General features: G+C 39.7%; 1 protein-coding gene across 8 annotated transcripts in view; it reads left to right on the top strand.

Annotated features, from left to right (window-relative positions):
- The first annotated feature begins 1806 nt into the window (after positions 1-1806).
- The window catches only part of glceb (glucuronic acid epimerase b), a 101781-nt gene continuing 82246 nt past the window's right edge, over positions 1807-21341 (top strand). For 5 of the 8 annotated variants that reach the window (XM_072565238.1, XM_072565245.1, XM_072565244.1 and 2 more), the window contains exon 1: positions 2436-2666. In XM_072565238.1, the coding sequence (XP_072421339.1) occupies positions 2665-2666 (2 nt within the window). In that variant the 5' untranslated portion in view covers positions 2436-2664. The other 3 variants (XM_072565246.1, XM_072565240.1, XM_072565241.1) reach the window with 2 other exon arrangements.

Raw genomic sequence — 21341 nt, 5'->3', positions numbered from 1 at the left:
GCTGATGTATACTTATATGAAATAGAAGGAGTGGGCCATTTTGCTCGACAGGAATCATGGGTGAATGGGATCTGATGAGAGTTAGGGCAAAGGCAAAACAGTTGGAGGTTACTTCAAGTTTTAGAGTAAAATGCAGCAAAGATGCTGTACTATTAAAAAGCCACGACTTAATTACTTTTTCTCTTCACACAAAAAGCCAATGATAGCACAAAAATCATATGTCTTCCCTCATAACCTCACTCTCCTATCATTGTATTGTCCTTCAGCCCATACCCAACTAATTCTAGTTACGAGCATTCCTCTTTTCAATGTTGCACTATTGATGGCCAAACCTTCAGCTTTATAGGTTCTCACCTCACTACCCAGCCTTCCTCCTTCAATACATTACATAAAACATACCCCTTCAACTAGATTTTTGTTATCTTCCTTATAGATGAGAACCTAAGATGAATCAAAGGAAACCAAAGTAGCCATTTGGCCCATCAAGACTGCTCCACCATTCAATTAGACCAGCTACCTGGGTTCAATTCCAGCCTCGGGCAATTATCTGTGTGGAGTTTGCACATTCTCCAGTGTCTGCGTGGGTTTCCTCCCACAATCCAAAGATGTGCAAGTTAGGTGAACTACCTTTGCTAAATTGCCCTTAATGTTCAGGGATGTGTAGATTAGGTGCATTAAGGTAAAAACAATGACTGCAGATGCTGAAAATCAAATACTGGATTAGTGGTGCTGGAAGAGCACAGCAGTTCAGGCAGCATCCAACGAGCAGTGAAATCAACATTTCGGGCAAAAGCCCTTCAGCATTAGTCAGGTGTAAATTAGGGGAATGGGTCGGTGGTGCGGGGGGGGGGGGGGGGGGGGGGAGGGGAGTGAAGTGCCTGTTACCACACTGTCAGGATTCTATAACATTTTCTGTTTTTATTTCACATTCCCAACATATAAACACATAAGGAACAAGTGGTAGGCCAGTCAGCCCTTTTCACTATTCAATAAGGGCATGACTAATCTGTGCCAGCATGGAGTTGGCAGGAATCATATCAGCCCATGGTCTAGTTGAATGGTAGAATTGTGTTGAGGGGCTGAGAAGCAGACACAGAATCCCTTACATTGAGAAAGGAAGACGTTCAGCCCATCGAGTCCATAGCAACTCTCTGAAGAACATCCCATCCAGACCCACCCTCCTTTCCCTGTAACACATCCCTGAACACTATGGGGCAATTTCGCATGGCCAATTAATCTAATCTGCAGATTTTTGATTTGAGACAGGAAACCGGAGCACCGGGAGGAAAGCCGTACCTCTGCTCCTCATTCACAATTTAGCAACCTTGGGGTGGGGGGAGACCTGAGAAGGAGTATAGAGAGGGGGAAACGTTAGGCAGACAAAGGAAATTGTTGTCCATCTCCAGTTATCGGCGCACTCCTTTCACATTCATCCCCCATCATGGTAAATACCATGGCTTTCTGAAGAAGGGTCACTGAACTCGAAACATTAACTCTCTCTGTAGATGCTACAACACGTTTCTGTTTTTGTTTCTGGCCCAGATGCTACTTGGTCCAAGCATCCCAAGGGGCGTCTTCATCCTGTCTCGCAACCCCATTGGCCAGACGGGCCCGGCCAATCAGCAAACACGCTCCCCGGGATTGCCAATCGAGTGCCAGCGGTGGGTGCGATTGACAGCGAACCGCCCCCCCCCCTCCGTCTCCACCCCCAACAGAGACCGCGGTATCCGATTGGTTGAAGGACCTTCGGCGCCCCGCCACATTCACGCGCCGGGGGGCGGGGCCACCTGTCAACCGCCTGCATGTCGTGACGTCGGCCACTAGTCAACTCGAGCCGCGGCCTCCACACACATTGCCCCCCACCCCACAGCCGCCCCTCAAAATAAAACAAAAACTCCAGAAAAAAAAATCCACGGCTGCTTCAGCGAGGCTAAAGATCAACCCCCTTCCATGAACGGGAGCAAGAGTGAGGCCTTACTGCGATATGCGAGCGAGTTAGTGCCACATTGCAAAAATAAAAATTCCGTGATTTTTTTTTAAGAGAGAAGTGGGTTTGCGGTCCGGATTACCTTTGGTTCAGGTAGGCCGCTTCAACAGTGCGAATGAAACCGGCTTTCATCCGATTTATTTATTTACCTGTCGCTGCATTCAATGCCTTCCCTTTGGAAAGGGCGGCTGGCGGCGATCGCGCGGAAACAGTTGGCCCCCAACGAATCCCCGCCTCCCCGCCAGTGCGCTGCAGCGGATTGGCCGGCCGGTTCCAAGGGGGCGGTGTTCGCCTCCGGCTGCCGATTGGTCGATTCACGTGTAAATCACAGGCTGAGTCAGGTGCGCGTGCGTGCTCCCTCCCCGCCACCCCACCTCCTTCCGGGTGTCTGACTGCCCGGGGATGTAGTTGGTGAGCGGCGCTCCTGCCTGCTTTTTCACCGGTAAGGTGTTCCCGTGCAGAGTTAGGAGCGTTGTACCGATTGATCTCTATGATTTCTCTTCCTTCACACCGTGTGCCCGCCTGCGTACGTGTCTCTTGCACTCCTGAAAATGTTACATTTGCAGGAAATAATAGTAGACCGGAGGTTGGGGAAAAAGAACTGAAGTACAACAAACCTTCTGGTGTCAAAATCAGTGCCTCTGTTGTGATGACTGAACGCCTTCTGTGGGATTGAAATGTAAGGCGTTTGGGTTTTTTTTGTTCAATCGAGATAATCAGTTTCGGGCACATCAGTAGTTGAGAATGCGCCCTCTGGTAATTTTCTTTCTTTCTGTTTTCCCCTTTCCTTCATAAAATGCCTTGTGTGTATTTTACTGCGATGCTTGCTTTATCTCGTGTAGTAGAATTAGATCTTTTTTTTAAGATGGTGCGTGTGGAATACCAAAATCTCAAGTTCGACATCGTACGGAAAATTATTGGACTAGCATTTAGTGAGAATGTAACAGGTACGCAAATCGATGCTACTCCATGAGATTAGAATTTTTATTTTGTTAGTGAAAGTTCTCTAGTATAATTTATTTATTAAATGCTAACTTTACATTCTCTCTCCCTCTTGTTTAATCTCGTCTGATGTTTGCTAAGCATCTTTGAAAATCTATTGAGGTAAAAATTAAAATGAGCAAAAGGTTGAACTCGAATATTACCAAATCTGATTTGAAAATGTGAGGTTTTTGATAGAATTTTGAAATGCAGTACAGTATATTGAAGAGGCACAGTATTCATCCCATGGTTTTATATTGTTTTGTGCAACTCCAGATAAGTCCTTCAATCTATGAATTTAAAGTATGGGTAGTCCAGTTTTGTTTTGCTTTATTTAAAATTGTGTATTAATTCAGCAGGAGTTTGAAACATTAGCATAATACTGTCTAATGACATTAGCATTTCAATTAAGTGTAAATAGATTTGTGTGAAATTTTATTTCTACAATATCCATCTAAGAAATGCCAAAAACAGAAGTAAAATTCAGTCCTTTGATTTTACAGTTTTATTGCAATTTGGTTTGTCTTTTGAAGTACATTAAGATGAGATGTGGTACATCTTGATTTGCAGCTTTCACTGGTGGTGGGAGCAATTTGTGATGGTAAGTTAGGAGAAGCGGAGAAGAAGGTTGTCACAACATTTGATCGTGTTTGCTTAAGTGCACTTTTCTCTTGAAGTGTGTTGCTGTTGAACATGCCTGTGGATAACGCTGCACAAAGTTGTTACTGGACAACTGTAATGTGGTTTGTGAAGGATCTGTGATGACTGTTCAGTTCAGTTTAGGCACCTCTTAATATCAACTTGACTGGAGAAGTATCAAGGTTTCAACTTTTATTCTGAACCTTTTCATGGGAAAAGATGATAAATCTTATTAATGCCCCTTCATAGTCAGTGTTATTCTGATTTTTAATTTGTAATGTACGTGTATTTATTTGCGTTAGTGGGTGTAAGTAGGAATGAAAAATGGATATTGTCTATCAGATAATAATCAGATGTATATATTTTTTTAATAAGTAAGTGACTGCTTTATCTGTTCATTGTATCGCATTCAATATCAGTGCAACAGGGAAGCTGTCAATTTATTGTGAAGCCTAATATATAACGCATTGATCTATTTTCAGTTTCCTCTCATCCTGCGGCAGCATATGTATTGACGATTCTTTATCACAGTTATTTGAAAACAACACACTTTCTATAAGCATTCCAATGCTTTTTTTAAATAAGTAAAGCTTTGGATGGATTGCATGATATGTGAGATATTGTTTGGACCATTTGTCTTCAGTCTGTTTCTCTAACTAATACCAAACAACAAACGTTTGGTTGCTCTTGTCTGAAATGTTCTGTGGCCTACACTTATTTCATAAATGTGATCATTAGATTTTTGCAAAAACATTTTTTAAAATCCAGACCATTTATTGTATAAACAAATATGTTAATTTATTGAAATTAGAAAGCTGTGCTTGATATTATGAGTGCAAATCTTAGTTTGTTACTAAGATAACAATCAATCACACGTCAAAATTTCTATTGCACGAAAGCTTTTTAAATAAGTGAATTAAAAGCATGATTTTTTTTCCTTCTATGATTTTGCAGAATTTTGTTTGTTTTTAACATTTATCTTTATGCAAGCCTGAAACAAAAAAGTATGGGAAGAAATGAATTGAGCACCGCATGTGGACAGATTCTTATGAAAATAAAATTGTGCCTGTTGGCACTTGCACTCTGTTTTTTTATTCAGTTATTTGTTCCTGGGGTGTGGTTGATCCTGAAGCACTAAAGGCCATATTTGCCTTAAGGACACTGTACTTGAATGTAGGGTTAGCACTGTCCCTATCTGAAGGAAGTTTAGTGAGGGAAATGAATGGTTCTTTAACACATTGTTTTACCACAGTGCAGCTTGAATTTTGATCTTTGGGTGACTAGTCTAGTGCTTTAATCCAAAGGCTACCACGCCATCAGTTCCTCTGTCATCTTTCTTTTTAAGCTCTTGATTTACCTCAGATATGCATGGGTCCAGTGTGAGTCAGCATGAGAGCTTGACGCAAGGTTTCTCCCTTTTATTCTGTAAAAATTTTAGTATCTAATTTACTTCCTGAATGGATAAGATTAGGAGTGAGTCTATGCTTTTGTGACATTTGCAGGTTTCTAAATATCTCTAAGCTAAATTGCATGTTCAATTTTAAAAAAAGTATTTTTCTTTTTCCCTTACAAATCCCTCCCCCCACAATCTGTACCAGATCCTTGTTCTCCATTTGGTGGGCATTATTCAGATGATTTACTTTTTTGTTTTTCTACTATAATTGAATGACTCAACAATTCATCATACATTATGCTTTCTAGACTTTTCTAAAGTACAAGTCAGTAAAACATTTCACTAGTGTGTGTTTTTGTCATTTGGAAGTTCGAGAAGTGTTTCACTGCCAGTTATTTTAGTGTGTAGACACTGGTGTGTTGATTTAATGGTAATAAATACTGGACTTGCCCATCATACCCTGTGACGGGTATCTTTGTTTTAGAAACACTCACTTGTGAATGTCACAAATTAATTGACCAGTCACTTCCTTTAACCTAGGCAGAACTGTTTTACTCCCGTTGGAATGGTGTCATGCAATTTCTACTTGTAGACAAATCAAGTCTGTAATGAATATCTTTTGAAAGTGGAATGGGACATGAAGATTTTGTTTAAAAATTACATTTCGTGGATATCTTCTATAGTATCTGCTTGTCGTCAGGTATTTGAAAGCATGAATTTTGTGAAATACTTTTTTCTTTGTTAACCTCAATCTATTGTCAATGGATGACTATTGATGCAGCTTCTGAAAGTACTGCCCCTTTCCACTGTGTCTCTTAATTAGCTTATCCAATTAGAGACAGTGAACTGAAGCCTACATTATTTTGATTATTTTGCTCTCAGCCCAATAGGAGTGGTAATACTGAGGTGAATAACCCTTTGCCTAGTATTTTCTCCTATTAAAGCTGTATATAAATGTATGATTTGTTGCTGAACTTTGCTTCAGAGGTTTGGTGCATTCTAACATTCTCTTCCAATGTTATGATTTCTATTTGTACGACAGATATTTTGCACACGTAAATTGTAGTAATGCACCTTTTTCATGCCCAAAGTAGTTGGAGCAGACTGATCCCGTTCGTTCTATTTAGAGTCATAGCGATGTACAGTATGGAAACAGGCCCTTTGGTCTGGAGTACATAATGGTACATATTTGAAAAACGATGGTATAATTAGGGAATGTTGGATTATTGGGCCTAAATTAGTTTCAGGGTATCTCATAAGTTTAACAGTAAGTGTTTCAACAACATCTTGAGGACTGCTCTGTACCAAATACAGAATAAAAAAAAACCAATTTGTTGCTTTTGTAAAAATGTAGGTGGATTTTTAATAATTCAAATTAAATATAACTTCAGATTGATCCAAATACGTTGATCTGAGAATACATACTGTTGATTTGTACCCATCTGCTTTGAATTCTGTCAGCCATCTCTTTATTATTTTGAATATTAGTTTTTGCTGACAGATTTTGTCAGATGACAAAACAGAATGTTGTACTGAATTATGCAGGCTTGTATGTGGAATGTTTCCTTTGGGCAAAGTTTATCATGATTATACTTGCTTTTTTAAGTTGATCTGAGAACACAGCACTATTCCAAGAGCCTAAAAAACCTTCACTCTACTCAAGCCTGTTAGAGCTTCCAATATACTGTAGCTTTAGTAGAAATAATATGTAGCTATTTACACTTCAGGCTAAATATTTTCTGGTTGCAATCACAAAGAATTCAATTTGAAATACAACAACAATTAGGCATGCTTAAATTATTTCCATGTGTAACTTTCCCAGCAGTGTTATTGGATATAAATATATTAAATCTAAGGTTATACTTCCAAAATGATGTCACTTATACATTCCAGTAATCAAAATGGCTCAGGTTAGAGGTACAAAGGTAGAATTCGAGGCTGATACTGAAATATCAACTGTCCAACAATCGGGCATTTCATTTTGTTTAAAAAAAAGCTATTTCTTTCTTTAGATGTACGGAGCTTGTCAAATGCTCCCTTTATATTATTATTGTTGTTGTTGTTCTTTATGGATAATATTATGTTTTTGGAGAGACACTTCATTTCTTACAAAGAAAAGGCCACCTTCCAACTTGTTAAATGTTCAAACTTATTTATCCTAATTGCAAAGTGATTGATTAATTGACTGTTTTTAATATTTACAAATATTGAAAATCTTGTAATTAGCAACAAGTGTGGTTTTAGATTAGAGAAATAGCTAGTTACCTTTTTTTTTAAATCCAGCCCTTGCATTCACCAATTAATGTACTTCTATAGAAATTGGAGATAATACATGAGGGTTTAGAATTGCATCCATGTCAAATGTGCATTCAATAATGCTGCAGCATTTATTAAATTAAACTTTTTTTTGAGGCTTGTAGTAAGGTGACACAGGTGAATATTGTAATATTTTTCCCCAACATGACAATGCTCTGTAGTGCCAGTGAAATTCATCTAAAAACCATTAACCCCTTCAGCTTATGTTAGAGCAGTGATGAAGGCAAATCAGGAATGTATACCATATTTTATTTTATACACTATTTTATTTTTCATTTAAATATTAGGGCATATGAATTTAAATTAGTCAATGTTAATTTTTTTTTTCACTGATGCTAGAGTGAGCTATGTAAATGGATTAGAAGTGCAACATTGAACAGAACATTGCAACTCCTGTCATTCAGTTTTGGTTTACCTCTGGCTGATCTTTCCATGACAGAAACTGGTAAATTAACTGAAGCAGTCCAAGCCTCAGTGCAACAAGACCTGGATATTATTCCGGCTTAGATTCAGAAATGATTTACAAGGATGTTGCTAGGGTTGGAGGGTTTGAGCTATATGGAGAGGTTGAATAGGCTGGGGCTGTTTTTGCTGGAATGTTCGAGGCTGAAAGATGACTTTTAGAGGTTTGTAAAGTCATGAGCGGCATGGAAAGGATGAATAGCCAAGGTCTTTTGCCTGGGGTGGGAGAGTCCAAAACTAGAGGGCATAGATTTATGGTGAGAGGGGAAAGACATAAAAGGGACCTAAGGGACAACTTTTTCATGCAAAGGATGGTGCATGTATGGAATGAACAACAAGAGGAAATGGTGGTGGCTGGTACAGTGACAACATTTTTTAAGAAGGATCTGGATGGGTATACGAATAGGGAGGGATATTGGACAAATGCTGGCAGTTGGGACTAGGTTAATTTAGGCTATCTGGTCAGCATTGTGAGTTGGACCGAAAAGTCTGTTTCTATGCTGTACCTCTCTAAGACTCTATGACTCTAAGTGACAAATAAAATTCATTCCACAGAAGCACTGGGCAATGACTGTCTCCACCATCACCCCATGACATTCACTGGCATCATCATCATCATCACTAAATTCCCTACAATCAACGTCCTAGGGGTTACCATTGCCCAGATACTGAACTGTATTAGTCGTATAAAATACTGCACTAGCCAGTCAGAGTCCAGGAATCTCTGGGTGAGCAATTCGCCTTCTGACTTCCCAAAGCTTGTCAACCATCTATACAGTACATATTGGGAATGCTCCCCATTTACTGAGAAGTGCAGCTCGAACAACACTCAAGAAGCTTGACTCTGCCCAGGAGAGTGCAACTGCTTGATTGGCACGGCATCCACAAAGGTTTGCTCACTCTCTCCATCACCGCCACCTCTCGGCAGTTGTGTGTAATAATAGCTACAAAATACACTGCAGAAATTTGCCAAGGCTCCTTCGTGCCTTCCAAATCCACAACCACCGCCATCAAAAAGGGCAATGCACATATGGGAACACCACCACTGCAAGTTCCCTTGCAAGCCTCTCTTCATTTGGATAGTATTGCTGGGTCATCTCTTGGAACTCCATTTCCCAACAGCTTGTAAGTCTATCTATAGCAAATGAACTTTAATGGTTCCAGAAAGCAGCTTAGCTAACTTTTTCAAGGACACCTATGTATGTGCACTAAATTCTGGCCCAGGCTGCGAAGCCACATCTCCTGAATAAGTAAAAACCTCCCGCGATTGTGTGCTGTATTACTGTGTTGTTCCGGATTGTAGTGTGTAAGTTGTCATCTCCCTGATCTGCAAATTGGTGGACAATTCTGTTATGTAAAATATGGTGCAGCATGGGTAAAGAAGGTACCATTGACCAAGGACCACATATGAGCACTTGAAATAACATTTGCATGTAGACTTCAAACAGTATATACAAATTACAACGCTTTATTTACATTGAGTCATAGAGATGTACAGCATGGAAACAGACCCTTTGGTCCAACCTGTCCGTGTCAACCAGATATCCCAACCCAATCTAGTCCCACCTGCCAGCACCTGGCCCATATCCCTCCAAACCCTTCCTAGTCATATACACATCCAAATGCCTCTTAAATATTGCAATTGTACCAGCCCCCACCACTTCCACTGGCAGCTCATTCCATACACGTACCACCCTCTGCATGAAAAAGTTGTCCCTTAGGTCTCTTTTATATCTTTCCCCTCTCACCCTAAACCCATGCCCTCTAGTTCTGGACCCCCCAGGGAAAGACTTTGCCTATTTACCCTATCCATGCCCCTCATAATTTTGTAAACCTCTATAAGATCACCCCTCAGCCTCCGATGCTCCAGGGAAAACAGCCCCAGCCTGTTCAGCCTCTCCCTATAGCTCAAATCCTCCAACCCTGGCAACATCCTCAAATCTTTTCTGAACCCTTTCGTGTTTCACAACATCTTTCCAACAGTGGCCTCACCAATGTCCTGTACAGCTGCAACATGACTTCCCAACTCCTGTACTCAATACTCTGACCAATAAAAGAAAGCATACCATTCGCTGCTTTCACTCTCCTATCTACCTGCACTCCAAGGTCTCTTTGTTCAGCAACACTCCCTAGGACCTTACCTTTAAGTGTATAAGTTCTGTTAAGATTTGCAAAATGCAGCACCTTGCATTTATCTGAATTAAACTCTATCTGCCACTTCTCAGCCCATTGGCCCATCTGGTCAAGATCCCATTGTAATCTGAGGTAATCCTCTTTGCTGTCCACTACACCTCCAATTTTGGTGTCATCTGCAAACTTACCAACTATACCTTTTATGCTCACATCCAAATCATTTATGTAGTGGATCCAGCACTGATCCTTGTGGCCTCCACTAGTCATGGGCCTCCAGTCTGAAAAACAGCCTTCCACCACCAACCTCTGTCTTTTACCTTTTGAGCCAGTTCAATGTCCAAATGTCTAGTTCTCCCTGTATTCCGTGAGACTTAACCTTGCTAATCGGTCTCCCATGGGGAACCTTGTCGAATGCTATACTGAAGTCCATATAGATCATGTCTACTGCTCTGCCCTCATCAATCCTCTTTGTTACTACTACAAGTTTGTGAGACATGATTTCCCACGTGCAAAGCCATGTTGACTATCCTTAATCAGTCCTTGCCTTTTCAAATACATAAACATCCTGTCCCTCAGGATCCCTTCAAACAACTTGCTCACCACCGACGTCATGCTCACTGGTCTATAGTTCCCTGGCTTGTCCTTACCACCTTTCTTAAACAGTGACACCACGTTAGTCAACCTCCAGTCTTCTGGCACCCGTGATTATCGATGATACAAATATCTCAGTAAGAGGCCTAGCAATCATTTCTCTAGCTTCCCACTGGGTACGCTTGATCAGGTCCTGGAGATTTATCTACCTTTGTGTTTCAAGACATCCAGCACTTCCTCCTCTGTAATATGGACATTTTGCAAGGTGTCACCACCTATTTCCTTACAGTCTATATCTTCCATATCCTTTTCTACTGTAAATACTGATGCAAAACACTTGTTTAGTATCTTCCCCATTTTCTGTGACTCCACACAAAGGCCACCTTGCTGATCTTTGAAGGGCCCTATTCTCTCCCTAGTTACCCTTTTGTTGTTGAATGTGTTTGTAAAAACCCTTTGGATTCTCCTTAATTCTATTTGTCAAAGCTATCTCATGTCCCCTTTTTGCCCTCCTGATTTCCCTCTTAAATATACTCCTATTAAGGATTCACTCAATCTATCCTGTCTATACCTTACATATGCTTCCTTCTTTTTCTTAACCAAACCCTCAATTTCTTTAGTCATCCAGCATTCCCTATACCTACCAGCCTTTTCTTTCACCCTGACAGGAATATATTTTCTCTGGATTCTCGTTATCTAATTTCTGAAGGCATTTTCCAGCCGTCCCTTTACCTGTGAACATCTGCCTCCAATCAGCTTTTGAAAGTTCTTGCCTAATACCATCAAAATTGGCCTTTCTCCAATTTAGAACTTCAACTTTTAGATCTGGTCTATCCTTTTCCATCACTATTTTAAAACGAATAGAATTATGGTTGCTGGCCCCAAAGTGCTCCCCCACTGACACTTCAGTCACCTGCCCTGCCTTATTTCCCAAGAGTAGGTCAAGTTTTGCACCTTCTCTGGTTGGTACATCCACATACTGACTCAGAAAATTTTCTTGTACGCACTTAACAAATTCCTTTCCATCTAAACCCTTAACACTATGGCAGTCCCAGTTTATGTTTGGAAAGTTAAAATCCCTTACCACAACCATCCTATTATTCTTACAGATAGCTGAGATCTCCTTACAAGTATGTTTCTCAATTTTCCTCTGACTATTAGGGGGTCTATAATATGATCCCAATAAGGTGACCATCCCTTTCTTATACCTCAGTTTCACCCAAATAACTTCCCTGGATGTATTTCCAGGAATATCCTCCCTCAGCACAGCTGTAATGCTATCCTTATCAAAAATGCCACTACTCATCCTCTCTTGCCTCCCTTTCTATCCTTCCAGTAGCATTTGTATCCTGGACAATTAAGCTGCCAGTCCTGTCCATCCCTGAGCCATGTTTTTGTAATTGCTATGATATCCCAGTCCCATGTTCCTAACCATGTCCTGAGTTAATCTGTCTTCCCTCTTAGGCCCCTTGCATTGAAGTGATGCTTTCCATGTGAAGAGATGTTTCAAAGCTGTTGTCAGGAGGGAATAATGGAGATAAAATTAGAGGTGAGGCAGGAGATTTAGAAAAAATGACTGAAGGTGTTGTCAACAAAATATGCTTTGAGCTTTTTAAAAGGTCACAAGTTGAGACAAGTCCGATGAAAGCATAAAGGTGTGATGGCCACAGCCTACTGCGTGTAGTGGAGTTGATACTGCACTGCAAGTCGGTTGTGAATAGAACAATTGGGATATATAGTTGTGGCATGCATGAAGGAATTTGCAATACAGGGTTAAGAATCATTGGTCAGTAGGACAGCAGTTGTAAATGAGTATTTTGGCTCTAGAATCTTTTAATGTATTGCTGTATAAGAACAGCTTGGAATTTTTTTTTTGCTTAAAATAAAACTGACTTAGTGTTGTACATGGAATGCTAAGAAGTTGGAAGTGAAAGTTGCCAGTAGACTCTGGCACATTTGGAGTTTAATGTCAAGTCATATTGATAATGTGTACACTCGAATTTTCTGTTATGAGTTTGGGGAGGCAAAAGAATTAGTAGATGGTGTGATAAGAATTCAACATTTTAAGATGCTGCTTAATTTCATAAACCAGTTGTGGCTGATCATGTTCTAATTGATGTCATGCTAATCAAAAGTTTGTTTTTTGCAGTTTAGTCAAACTTGCTGCATTCTCTAGATTTTGCCACAGACTGAATTTTTTTTTTGTATAAAATAACTTTTTAAAAAAAAAATTTCAAGTAATGACATTCCAGAGATGAAACTGAGGCTTTTTTTTGTGCTTGCTTGCGTTTCTGCATTGGTAGATTTGAGTTCTGTGGCAGAATAGCAAGTGCTTGATGGCATTATGGGAACTACAGACAGAATAGTGTGAATATATAGAAAGTGAGTGCAGATTGTCAATAATCTTTCAGGTTTGCTTAAAGACCTGTGTTATTCAGATTCTTTCTCTGCAACTCCAAAGGTTGAAAGTTTTTGAATGTTCACTTTCAAAACAAATCCACCTTGGATTGCCTGTTATAGACAATAGGTGCAGGAGTAGGCCATTCTGCCCTTTGAGTCTGCACCACCATTCAATATGATCATGGCTGATCATCCTTAATCAGTATCCTGTCTGCCTTATCTCCATAACCCTTGATTCCACTATCCTTGAGAGCTCTATCCAACTCTTTCTTAAATGAATCCAGGGACTGGGCCTCCACTGCCCTCTAGGGCAGAACATTCCACACAGCCACCACACTCTGGGTGAAGAAGTCTCTCCTCATCTCTGTCCTAAATGGTCTACCCCTTAGTTTTAAGCTGTGTCCTCTGGTTAAATGAATAATGAGTATGAGCATATATCGTAGTGAATGTGAGCCTAAAGAAAGTAACAGGCAATTCAAAGAATGCTGGTTTGAAAAGTATAAAATTCTGCCAACTTCTGTGATGGTGACAGCGGCACATTAGAAAGTGTAATGCAGCAAAGGGAATGTGGTCTTGTGGTGAAATGGCTAGCGTCCTCCTTGCTGCATAAAAAGCTCTGGGTTTGAGTCCCTTCCCAGGACCTGTTAACCAAGAAAAGTATGTTCACAATGTGACCAAACAGGTTGATTTTTTATCATCCTGCAAATTCTTCTACAATGGTAATGGCAGGCAGGAAGAGTGAGTGTTTTTTGGTCAGCCATATGTTGAAAAGAAAGTTGAAGGTTACCAACAACAGGTTACAATATGCTTTATAAGTGTATGTTGCCACTGCAGTAACATACTCCCAAATGATAAATTTGCCATTGGGCTGCCTAATATATGATTACATACTTTAACAGGGAATTCATCAAAACCTAAGGGTACTAAGTAGCAAGAGTACAGATCAAGACTTTAAAAATTTTGCATTTACTGTAATACCGCAGTATCGAGATGTTCAGTCCTAAAAACGTGAAAGTATGTGAAGGTAGCCAGATCTGAACAGTGGAACTGCAGGAATAGCTAAACAGCTAATGGTTGGCTTGACCTGCAATTGAATGTTTGTTTGTTTTGAAACTTTTAAATTTGAAGCTTGCTTAAAACTTTTTAAAAAAAAATGATCTTTTTGAGGCCTGCATTTGGGTTTAATTACTTCTGCAGTTATTTGATTATTTTGATATTTTTATCATTTGGCTCATCCTATTATGCTGTTTTCATGCTTTGCTTGTAAATGTTATTATTTTTCTTCGAATGTCCAACTCCCTATCAAACAGTGCAAATTAGTAAATGTAATGCACTCATTGGAAGTATTTGTTTCCTCAGAGTAGTTTGTTTTTAAATGCTCACTGTCTTCTTCTGTGTGTACTGTCCTTCTCCAGTGTACTTTTTTAACAAAAATGCTTGCTGTAATGCTAGTGGTTAATGTTCTGTATGTGTCAGTTCTTCTGGTGCATATCTGCTGAATTTGATTAAATAGATATAAATGCACATTTGAGATGCTGACGTGCATTCTCGGAAGAATTCTGTATATTTGTAACTATACCTGAATTTTAAATGATGTTCTGTGGTGTAAATTAAATGCCCTCGCTGCTTTCTGAGGCAAATCTGTTACATTCACACCTAATGCTAAATCTCCTTTTTTAACTGTAAGGTTCTGCAATACTATGCAGTGTAAAGTAGTAGCATAGTTGTAAAGTCATTGGACTAGTAAAACAGAATCCCAAACTAATGTTCTGGGCGTGTTCGAATCCCACTGGAGCTGATGGTAAAATTTGAATTCAGTTAAATTTTAGAATACAAGGTAGCCTGATGATGACCAGGTAACGGCTGTTCATTGTCATGAAACCTCCTCTGGTTCACTGACATTTAGGGAAGGAAATCTGCTATTCCTACCTAGTCTGGTTTACATGTGACTCCAGGCTCGTGGTAATTTGTTTAATGCTTAAGTACATCTTGGTAATTAGGAACAAGCAATACAGTTTAGCCTAGCCAATGATGCCCACATCCATGAATGAATACAGAACTTGAGTTTTGCATCTGTCATGAGAGTGCTGAATATTAGGTAGAAAAGTTAAATTGTACTGAATTTTTACAAACCTGATCAATAATTAATTCTGATGACAGGAAATCTGCAATTACATTTTCTAGTTGAAATGATTTTTATATTGCAATCAATATTTTGAGTGAGGAGAGGGAGCAGTGCCAAGTGGCTTTGTTTGAGGCATATTGAGAGTGCTAAAACTATTGTTTTCAGTTCCTGCTGTAAATTTCATTTCTTAGACACCAACTCCATCCCTCCCTCTGGTTGAACTACTATCGTTTGCAAGCTTGGTATCATTTTGACCTCCTGGGCTGCTGGCTACACTTTGTCAAAGAGTAATACAGTCATACAGAACGGAATCACACCCTTCAGTCCAACTCCTCCATGCCAACCAAGTTTCCTAAACTAAACTAGTCCCATTTGCCTCAGTTTGGCCCGTATCCCTCCTAAACTTTTCCTATTAATGTACCTGCCCAGATGTTAATTCTAAATATTTTAACTGTACTTGCATCTATCACTTCCTCTGGCAGTTCATTCCATATGCAAACCACTCTGGAAAAAGTTCCCCTCAGGTCCCTTCTAAATCTTTCTCCTGTCACATTAGTTTTGAACTCACCAACCCTAGGAAAAAGATCCTTGGCTATTCCACTTATGTGCCTTTCATGATTTTTTAAAAATCTCTATGGTCACCCCTCAACCTCCTACACTCTAGTGGAAAAAAAAGTCTCGGCTTATCCAGCCTGTCCTTATAACTCAAACTCTTTAGTTGCGGTAACATTCTTGGAAATCCTTTTTGCACCCCCTCTAATCCTTCCTATGTCAGGGCAACCAGAACTGTACACAATACTCCAAGCATGGCCACGCCAATGTCCTGTCCAATCTCCACCTGAGGTCCCAACTCTTTTATGTTTAATGATCTGAGCAACGATGCCAAGCATGTTAAACACCTTTTTATCACTGTCTACCAGTGGCACAACTTTCAATGAACTATGTACCTGAATCCATAAGTCTCTGTTCTATAACACACCCAGGACCCTACCACTCAGTGTGAACCCTACACTTGTCCGTCTTACCAAAGTTCAACATTTCGCATTTATTTAAACTTAAACTTCATCTGCCACCCATTGACCTAATTGATCAAGATCCCTTTGTAATCTTAGATAACTTTCCTCATTGTCTACTATACCACCAATTTTAACATCATCTGCAGACTGACTAATTATTCCTATATTCTCATCCAAATTGTTTATGTAAATGACAAACAGTGGACTCCGCACCGATCTCTGTGGAACGTCACTAGTCACAGGCCTCCAGTCTGCTTATTTCTACCTCTGTCCTATCAATGAACCTTGTCCATATCATTAACATATCTGTTACTATCTGTACTAATAAGCATGTCTTTGTTACCTCCAGACTTGACATTCCAACAGATCTCGCTCATTTCCTATGTTCTACCCTCTTTTAAATTTGTTCACCTTAACTAATGCTAGGTCCCATTAACCCATCTGCACTCACTGACCTACATTGGGTCCTAGTTAAGCAAAATATTTGTTTCTAAATTCTCAAGTTTGCTTTCAGATCTCTCCCAAAGCCTTTCATACCCATTCCCATTTTTCCAATCAACGTCATTCAAGATATATCGACTCTTAAGCTTCTCTGATTTTATGTCTTGCCTCTTGACTCCACAAAGTCTTTCCGTCACCTATACAGCCCAGGATAAGAAAGCATGGGAATCTCTCCAAAAGGATGTATGAATGCAGCTCCACAACACAACTCAGTACAAAAAAGGGCAGAACTGCTTGATTAACATCCCATACATTGGTTTAAACATTCATGCTCTGTACGGCCAATGCACCATGTGTTAGGTTCTTTTCCCAAGGTTTCACACACTAGATGCAATTTGCACACACCAACTTCTGCAAACAGTTAAAGTTTATTAGAGCTTGTAAAAGCTAGATGACCCCTTTGACCACCCCCCCCCCCCCCCCCCCCCCCACCCCGCCCCGGCATGTGAAGTTGAGTCAAAATGAGCCCCTGAATAAAGAAAACACATCCCCTTTATACAGGTCGGTTGATCGTGCTTGTAGATACTCTATTGACTCTCCCATAGTCACATGCCACTCAAGACAACCCCCCCCCCCCCCCCCGGCCATTCCCTACCTCTGTCATTGAGAAAGACAAAGACAGCAATTCTTGAGAATGCCACGATTTAGAAATCTCAGTCCTGACTTGGAAATATGGAGTCTTTTTTTTTGATCAGTGATAGGTGGAATTCCAGAATTTTTATCTAACAACATCATGAAAGTACCTTTTGAATACACAGACTACAGTGGTTTACGAAGGGGCTGACAACAGTCTTAACTGCAGTTGGGATGGACAATAATTGCTGGCCTTACCAATGAGTACCAAAGCCTGCTTTTTAAAATCACTCCATCATTGGCTGCTGTGTTTTCAGTTACCAAGGCCCGAAGCTCTCAAATTCTAAACAGCTCTGCTTTTCTCCCTCGTTTTCATCCTCTAAATCTATCCCTGACCAAAACGTGTATCATCTGCCTTAATATCACATTATGTGGCGTAGTGTTGCATTTTGTTTTATTGTAATCTTGTGAAGTGCTTTTTGCGATTCTATGACATTAACACCAATTTGTACTTAAAAAAGTGACTTTATTGTAGATTTAATGTATGCAGAAAGGTATGAGCTACTATGATGGTAGCGAAGTGATTAGGAGCAACTTTCAGAAGACATCTCAAAGGAAAACAAGCAAGAATTTTCCTTTTCTGGTCCATCTTCAGATTTCTAATCAACAAGCACCGAAATTAAGGACCTCCTTGATGGCCAATTGTTTTCTACACATAACCAGTAACTCAACCATAATTTCTTCGAGTATTTAAAAACATGGATTTGTCAGTTATTTTCCCCGGATTCACTTCATGTTTTCAGCTGAAGAACCTCAAGAAGACAATAGATTCCCTACTGTGTGGAAGCAGACCATTCAGCCCATAGAGTCCACACTGACCCTCCAAAGAGCATCTCACCTCCTGACCCTAAGCCTGCAACCCTGCATTTCCCATGGCTAATCCACCTGCCTTCCACATCCCCGGACATTGAGTAATTTATCACCGCCAGTCTACTTAACCTGCATATCTTTGGACTGTGGGAGGAAATCAAAGCACCCGGAGGAAACCCACACTGACACTGGGATAATGGGTGACTGTGGAGTTTGTACAAGGATGGAATCAAACCTGGGTCCCTGGCATTAACCACTGAGCCACCATGCCACCAAGATGGAATTGGAAATTCCGTCAGTTGTTTCATTTGAATTTCATAAATCTGAAATAAATTTGTGTTGCGGTTTACTTCATTTCCTATTTGTGTGCTAAACTGCAACATTGCAAATTTTGGGTTTGAGGATCGAGCTGAGCAGGGATTTGAATTGAACAGTGCATGGAATCATAAATCAGGTTTGATATCTGCAACCCCAGATTTCAAAGGAATGTCATTTAAATGTAATGGATGTCTCTATGGATGGCTGTTCAGCATTTGCAGCGTAGAGTCGTGTTTAAAGCTCTGCAACAAAATGACTTTTTTGTCCTGCTACAGCTACCAATATTATTTGTCTGCACTATATATACACCTTTTTTCTCCTCTTTGTTACAGACACGCGCTGGTTTATTTTCTCCAGTCTGTGTAGATCAACTGTGAAAACAAGCAATTGATTTGCAAAAGAAATGTGTGATACTTTACTCTTGCTTTGTATTGTGGGAAGAAGGAATTGAAATTGGTCTGACGGTGGCAAGTAGACATTTTGCAGAGAATTCCAACAGGGAATTGTATAACAACTTGAAGATTAGCGTTCAGTGGCTGAGTAAAGGAACTGGACAATGAACATGGAAGGATCAGCAGAGTGGCAGATGCATGCATTCATTTGCAGCTGGAAAATGTACTTCGAATAATGTAACTTTATTTTCAATTTGACTTTTTGCTTGGTGGTATAATAATTCATGGAACTCATCAAAGATGAGTGTGGAAACTACATGCAAGTTTCTGCTTGGCTACCTAGCTCTCCTAGATTGTCAGGTAATCACCCATTCCTTCCCTGTCTGTACTTTCTTAACCTTCTAATGTGACCAACTAATTAAATGTGAAAACCCTGTAGTTCTCAGTCTGTGGATGCAGTCAATGACTCTAGCCATTGCTCAAGTTGTAAAATCCAGAGCTAAATTTTCAGTTGGTGACACATTACATATCTAGTCAACTGGGCACTTTGAACTCTTGTGATATAGTGGTAATGTCCCTACATATGGGTCAGAAGGTCCAGGTTGAAGTCCTAACTGCTCAAAAGGTGAATAAGAATATCTCCTGATATTTTTCTCCACCTTTTTCAACGAGACCACTGAAAGTGCCATGACCCCACATCATAGGATTCATGTTCCACTAAGCTAGATTAACTTGCCTTTACTTTGCTGACTGTGTTTATTGTGCAGGCATCCCTGATTTCTACAAACTTCTGACTCTCAAATGCTTGTACTTATGAATGCGATCCCATACGTGGGAGTAATTTTTAAAAACTGAACACTTTCTGTACTTAAAAACAGCTGCTTTACATTGTTCCGCGTTATGTACAAATCGACTTGTGAGCTAAGTTCAAAATGGAGCCCATTCACAACTCGGAGTGCCTGTATACTAGAGATTATTATGTAGAATTACTTACCAACTGCTTGCTAATCATTTCTTTCCATATGTCACTTTTTTTTCCACTTGATGTCAGGTTTCAAACTCCACCTATGCTCCATTCCCGCTGGCTGTTTTTGAATCCTGCTGAATTTTTATTCCTGTTGCCACTCTCCAAGTTATGTTATAACTACCTCAATGACATTAAAGTTTTTTTATTTTTGTTTGCATGATTTTTTATATTTCAATACATTTTAAGAACAATTCCACCCCCCCCCCCCCACCCCCACCCCCACCAAGCAAAACAGTTGACAGCAGTGTACTAAATTATTTACACCTAGTCCCTAACAGTACTTTCCAACCAATCAAATAATGGGGCTGTCTTTTGAGGTTCAAGTTTTTTTCTTTTGTCGTGAAACCCAAAACTGATTTTCTGCAGCAGCTGCATTAGCCCTAAGCACTGGTAAGTTTACACTAAAACTATCATTCTGAATTTTTTAAAATTCAAGTTTGATTATTAATTTCCATGGTCGTTTTCAAATGCAGAACTTGAGCATTGCTGAAAAAAATACATATTTTGTCAAAGCCAGGGAATGACTGTCAGTTGCTTTGTTGAGTTGATTGAGTTGAAATGGGTGCAGTATTGTGCATATTCTCTTTGTTTCTGCAAAGCACTGATTTAATGTTTAGATTCCAGTCTAAGCAAGTGTGCTACACGGTGAACTCGTAACCATCTGACTTTTGTTGTCAGCACTTAGAATTATTTAGCAAATGTGAAATTGTGGAATTACATCTATTGTTCAAAGGAAACAGGTAATCACCATTCTCTGATCAAAGCCCTGACCAGAGGAATAAACCAATCAGGATCAACATCCCTTGTTTGAGTTTAAATTTTGACAGTTAACTGTCAGTTGTTATTCATGAGTGCTTTCTTCAAGGCAATACCTTTGCTGATCAGAATACACTTGCACCCAACCAGCACTCTTCGTGTCCAGTGTAAAGAAGTTGTTTTTCCATTTATGTTGACATTTCTTTTGGATTTCCTTGATGAATGCAAAGTGAAAACTTTAACACAATATTTTTTTTTCTGCAGCTAAACTATTTCCTTAATTTTGTTTTTGAAAGCTTTTCCATGTAATCCTATTCCCCAGCTATCATCCTAGAATTAGAGAAAGCAAGTTAACGATTTGCTATTTAAAGTCTGCATGCGACCATTGCATGTTCACTAAATTACATTGCAGTAACTGGGGTTAATAAAGGCATTAGTATTGTTGAACTGCAGTAAATATTTCTTTAATAGATTTTCTGTTCTGCGCATGTTACCATGTGTATTTTGTTGGTAGAGATGCCAGGTTATGTGTGCCTGCTTCTTTGTCAGTGAGCTGTTGACCTTGGATTTGATATTGGCACAATACAGTATTGGGTTCCAGATCAGTTGCTTTGCTGCAAAAGAATTGAAAATCAAAGTTGGAAAGGTTTGCTAGTGAGGCTAATTGAAGCATTTCTGTCAACTTGATTCTTATTTATAACAATTTTGTAAACAAGTTTTCTAGATCCTGCCAGCCAGCTTGAAATAATGGCCATCCAATGAATTTCTCAGCATCCCAACATCAAGTTATCAATAGACAGCACGAATACATCCAAGTACCAATACAGAGGCTTGGCAAGTAAATCCTCAAGACATCTATCT

The sequence above is a fragment of the Chiloscyllium punctatum genome, chromosome 48 (genome assembly GCF_047496795.1).
Source record: "Chiloscyllium punctatum isolate Juve2018m chromosome 48, sChiPun1.3, whole genome shotgun sequence".
Taxonomy (NCBI): domain Eukaryota; kingdom Metazoa; phylum Chordata; class Chondrichthyes; order Orectolobiformes; family Hemiscylliidae; genus Chiloscyllium; species Chiloscyllium punctatum.
This window is presented reverse-complemented; position numbering and strand designations above follow the sequence as displayed.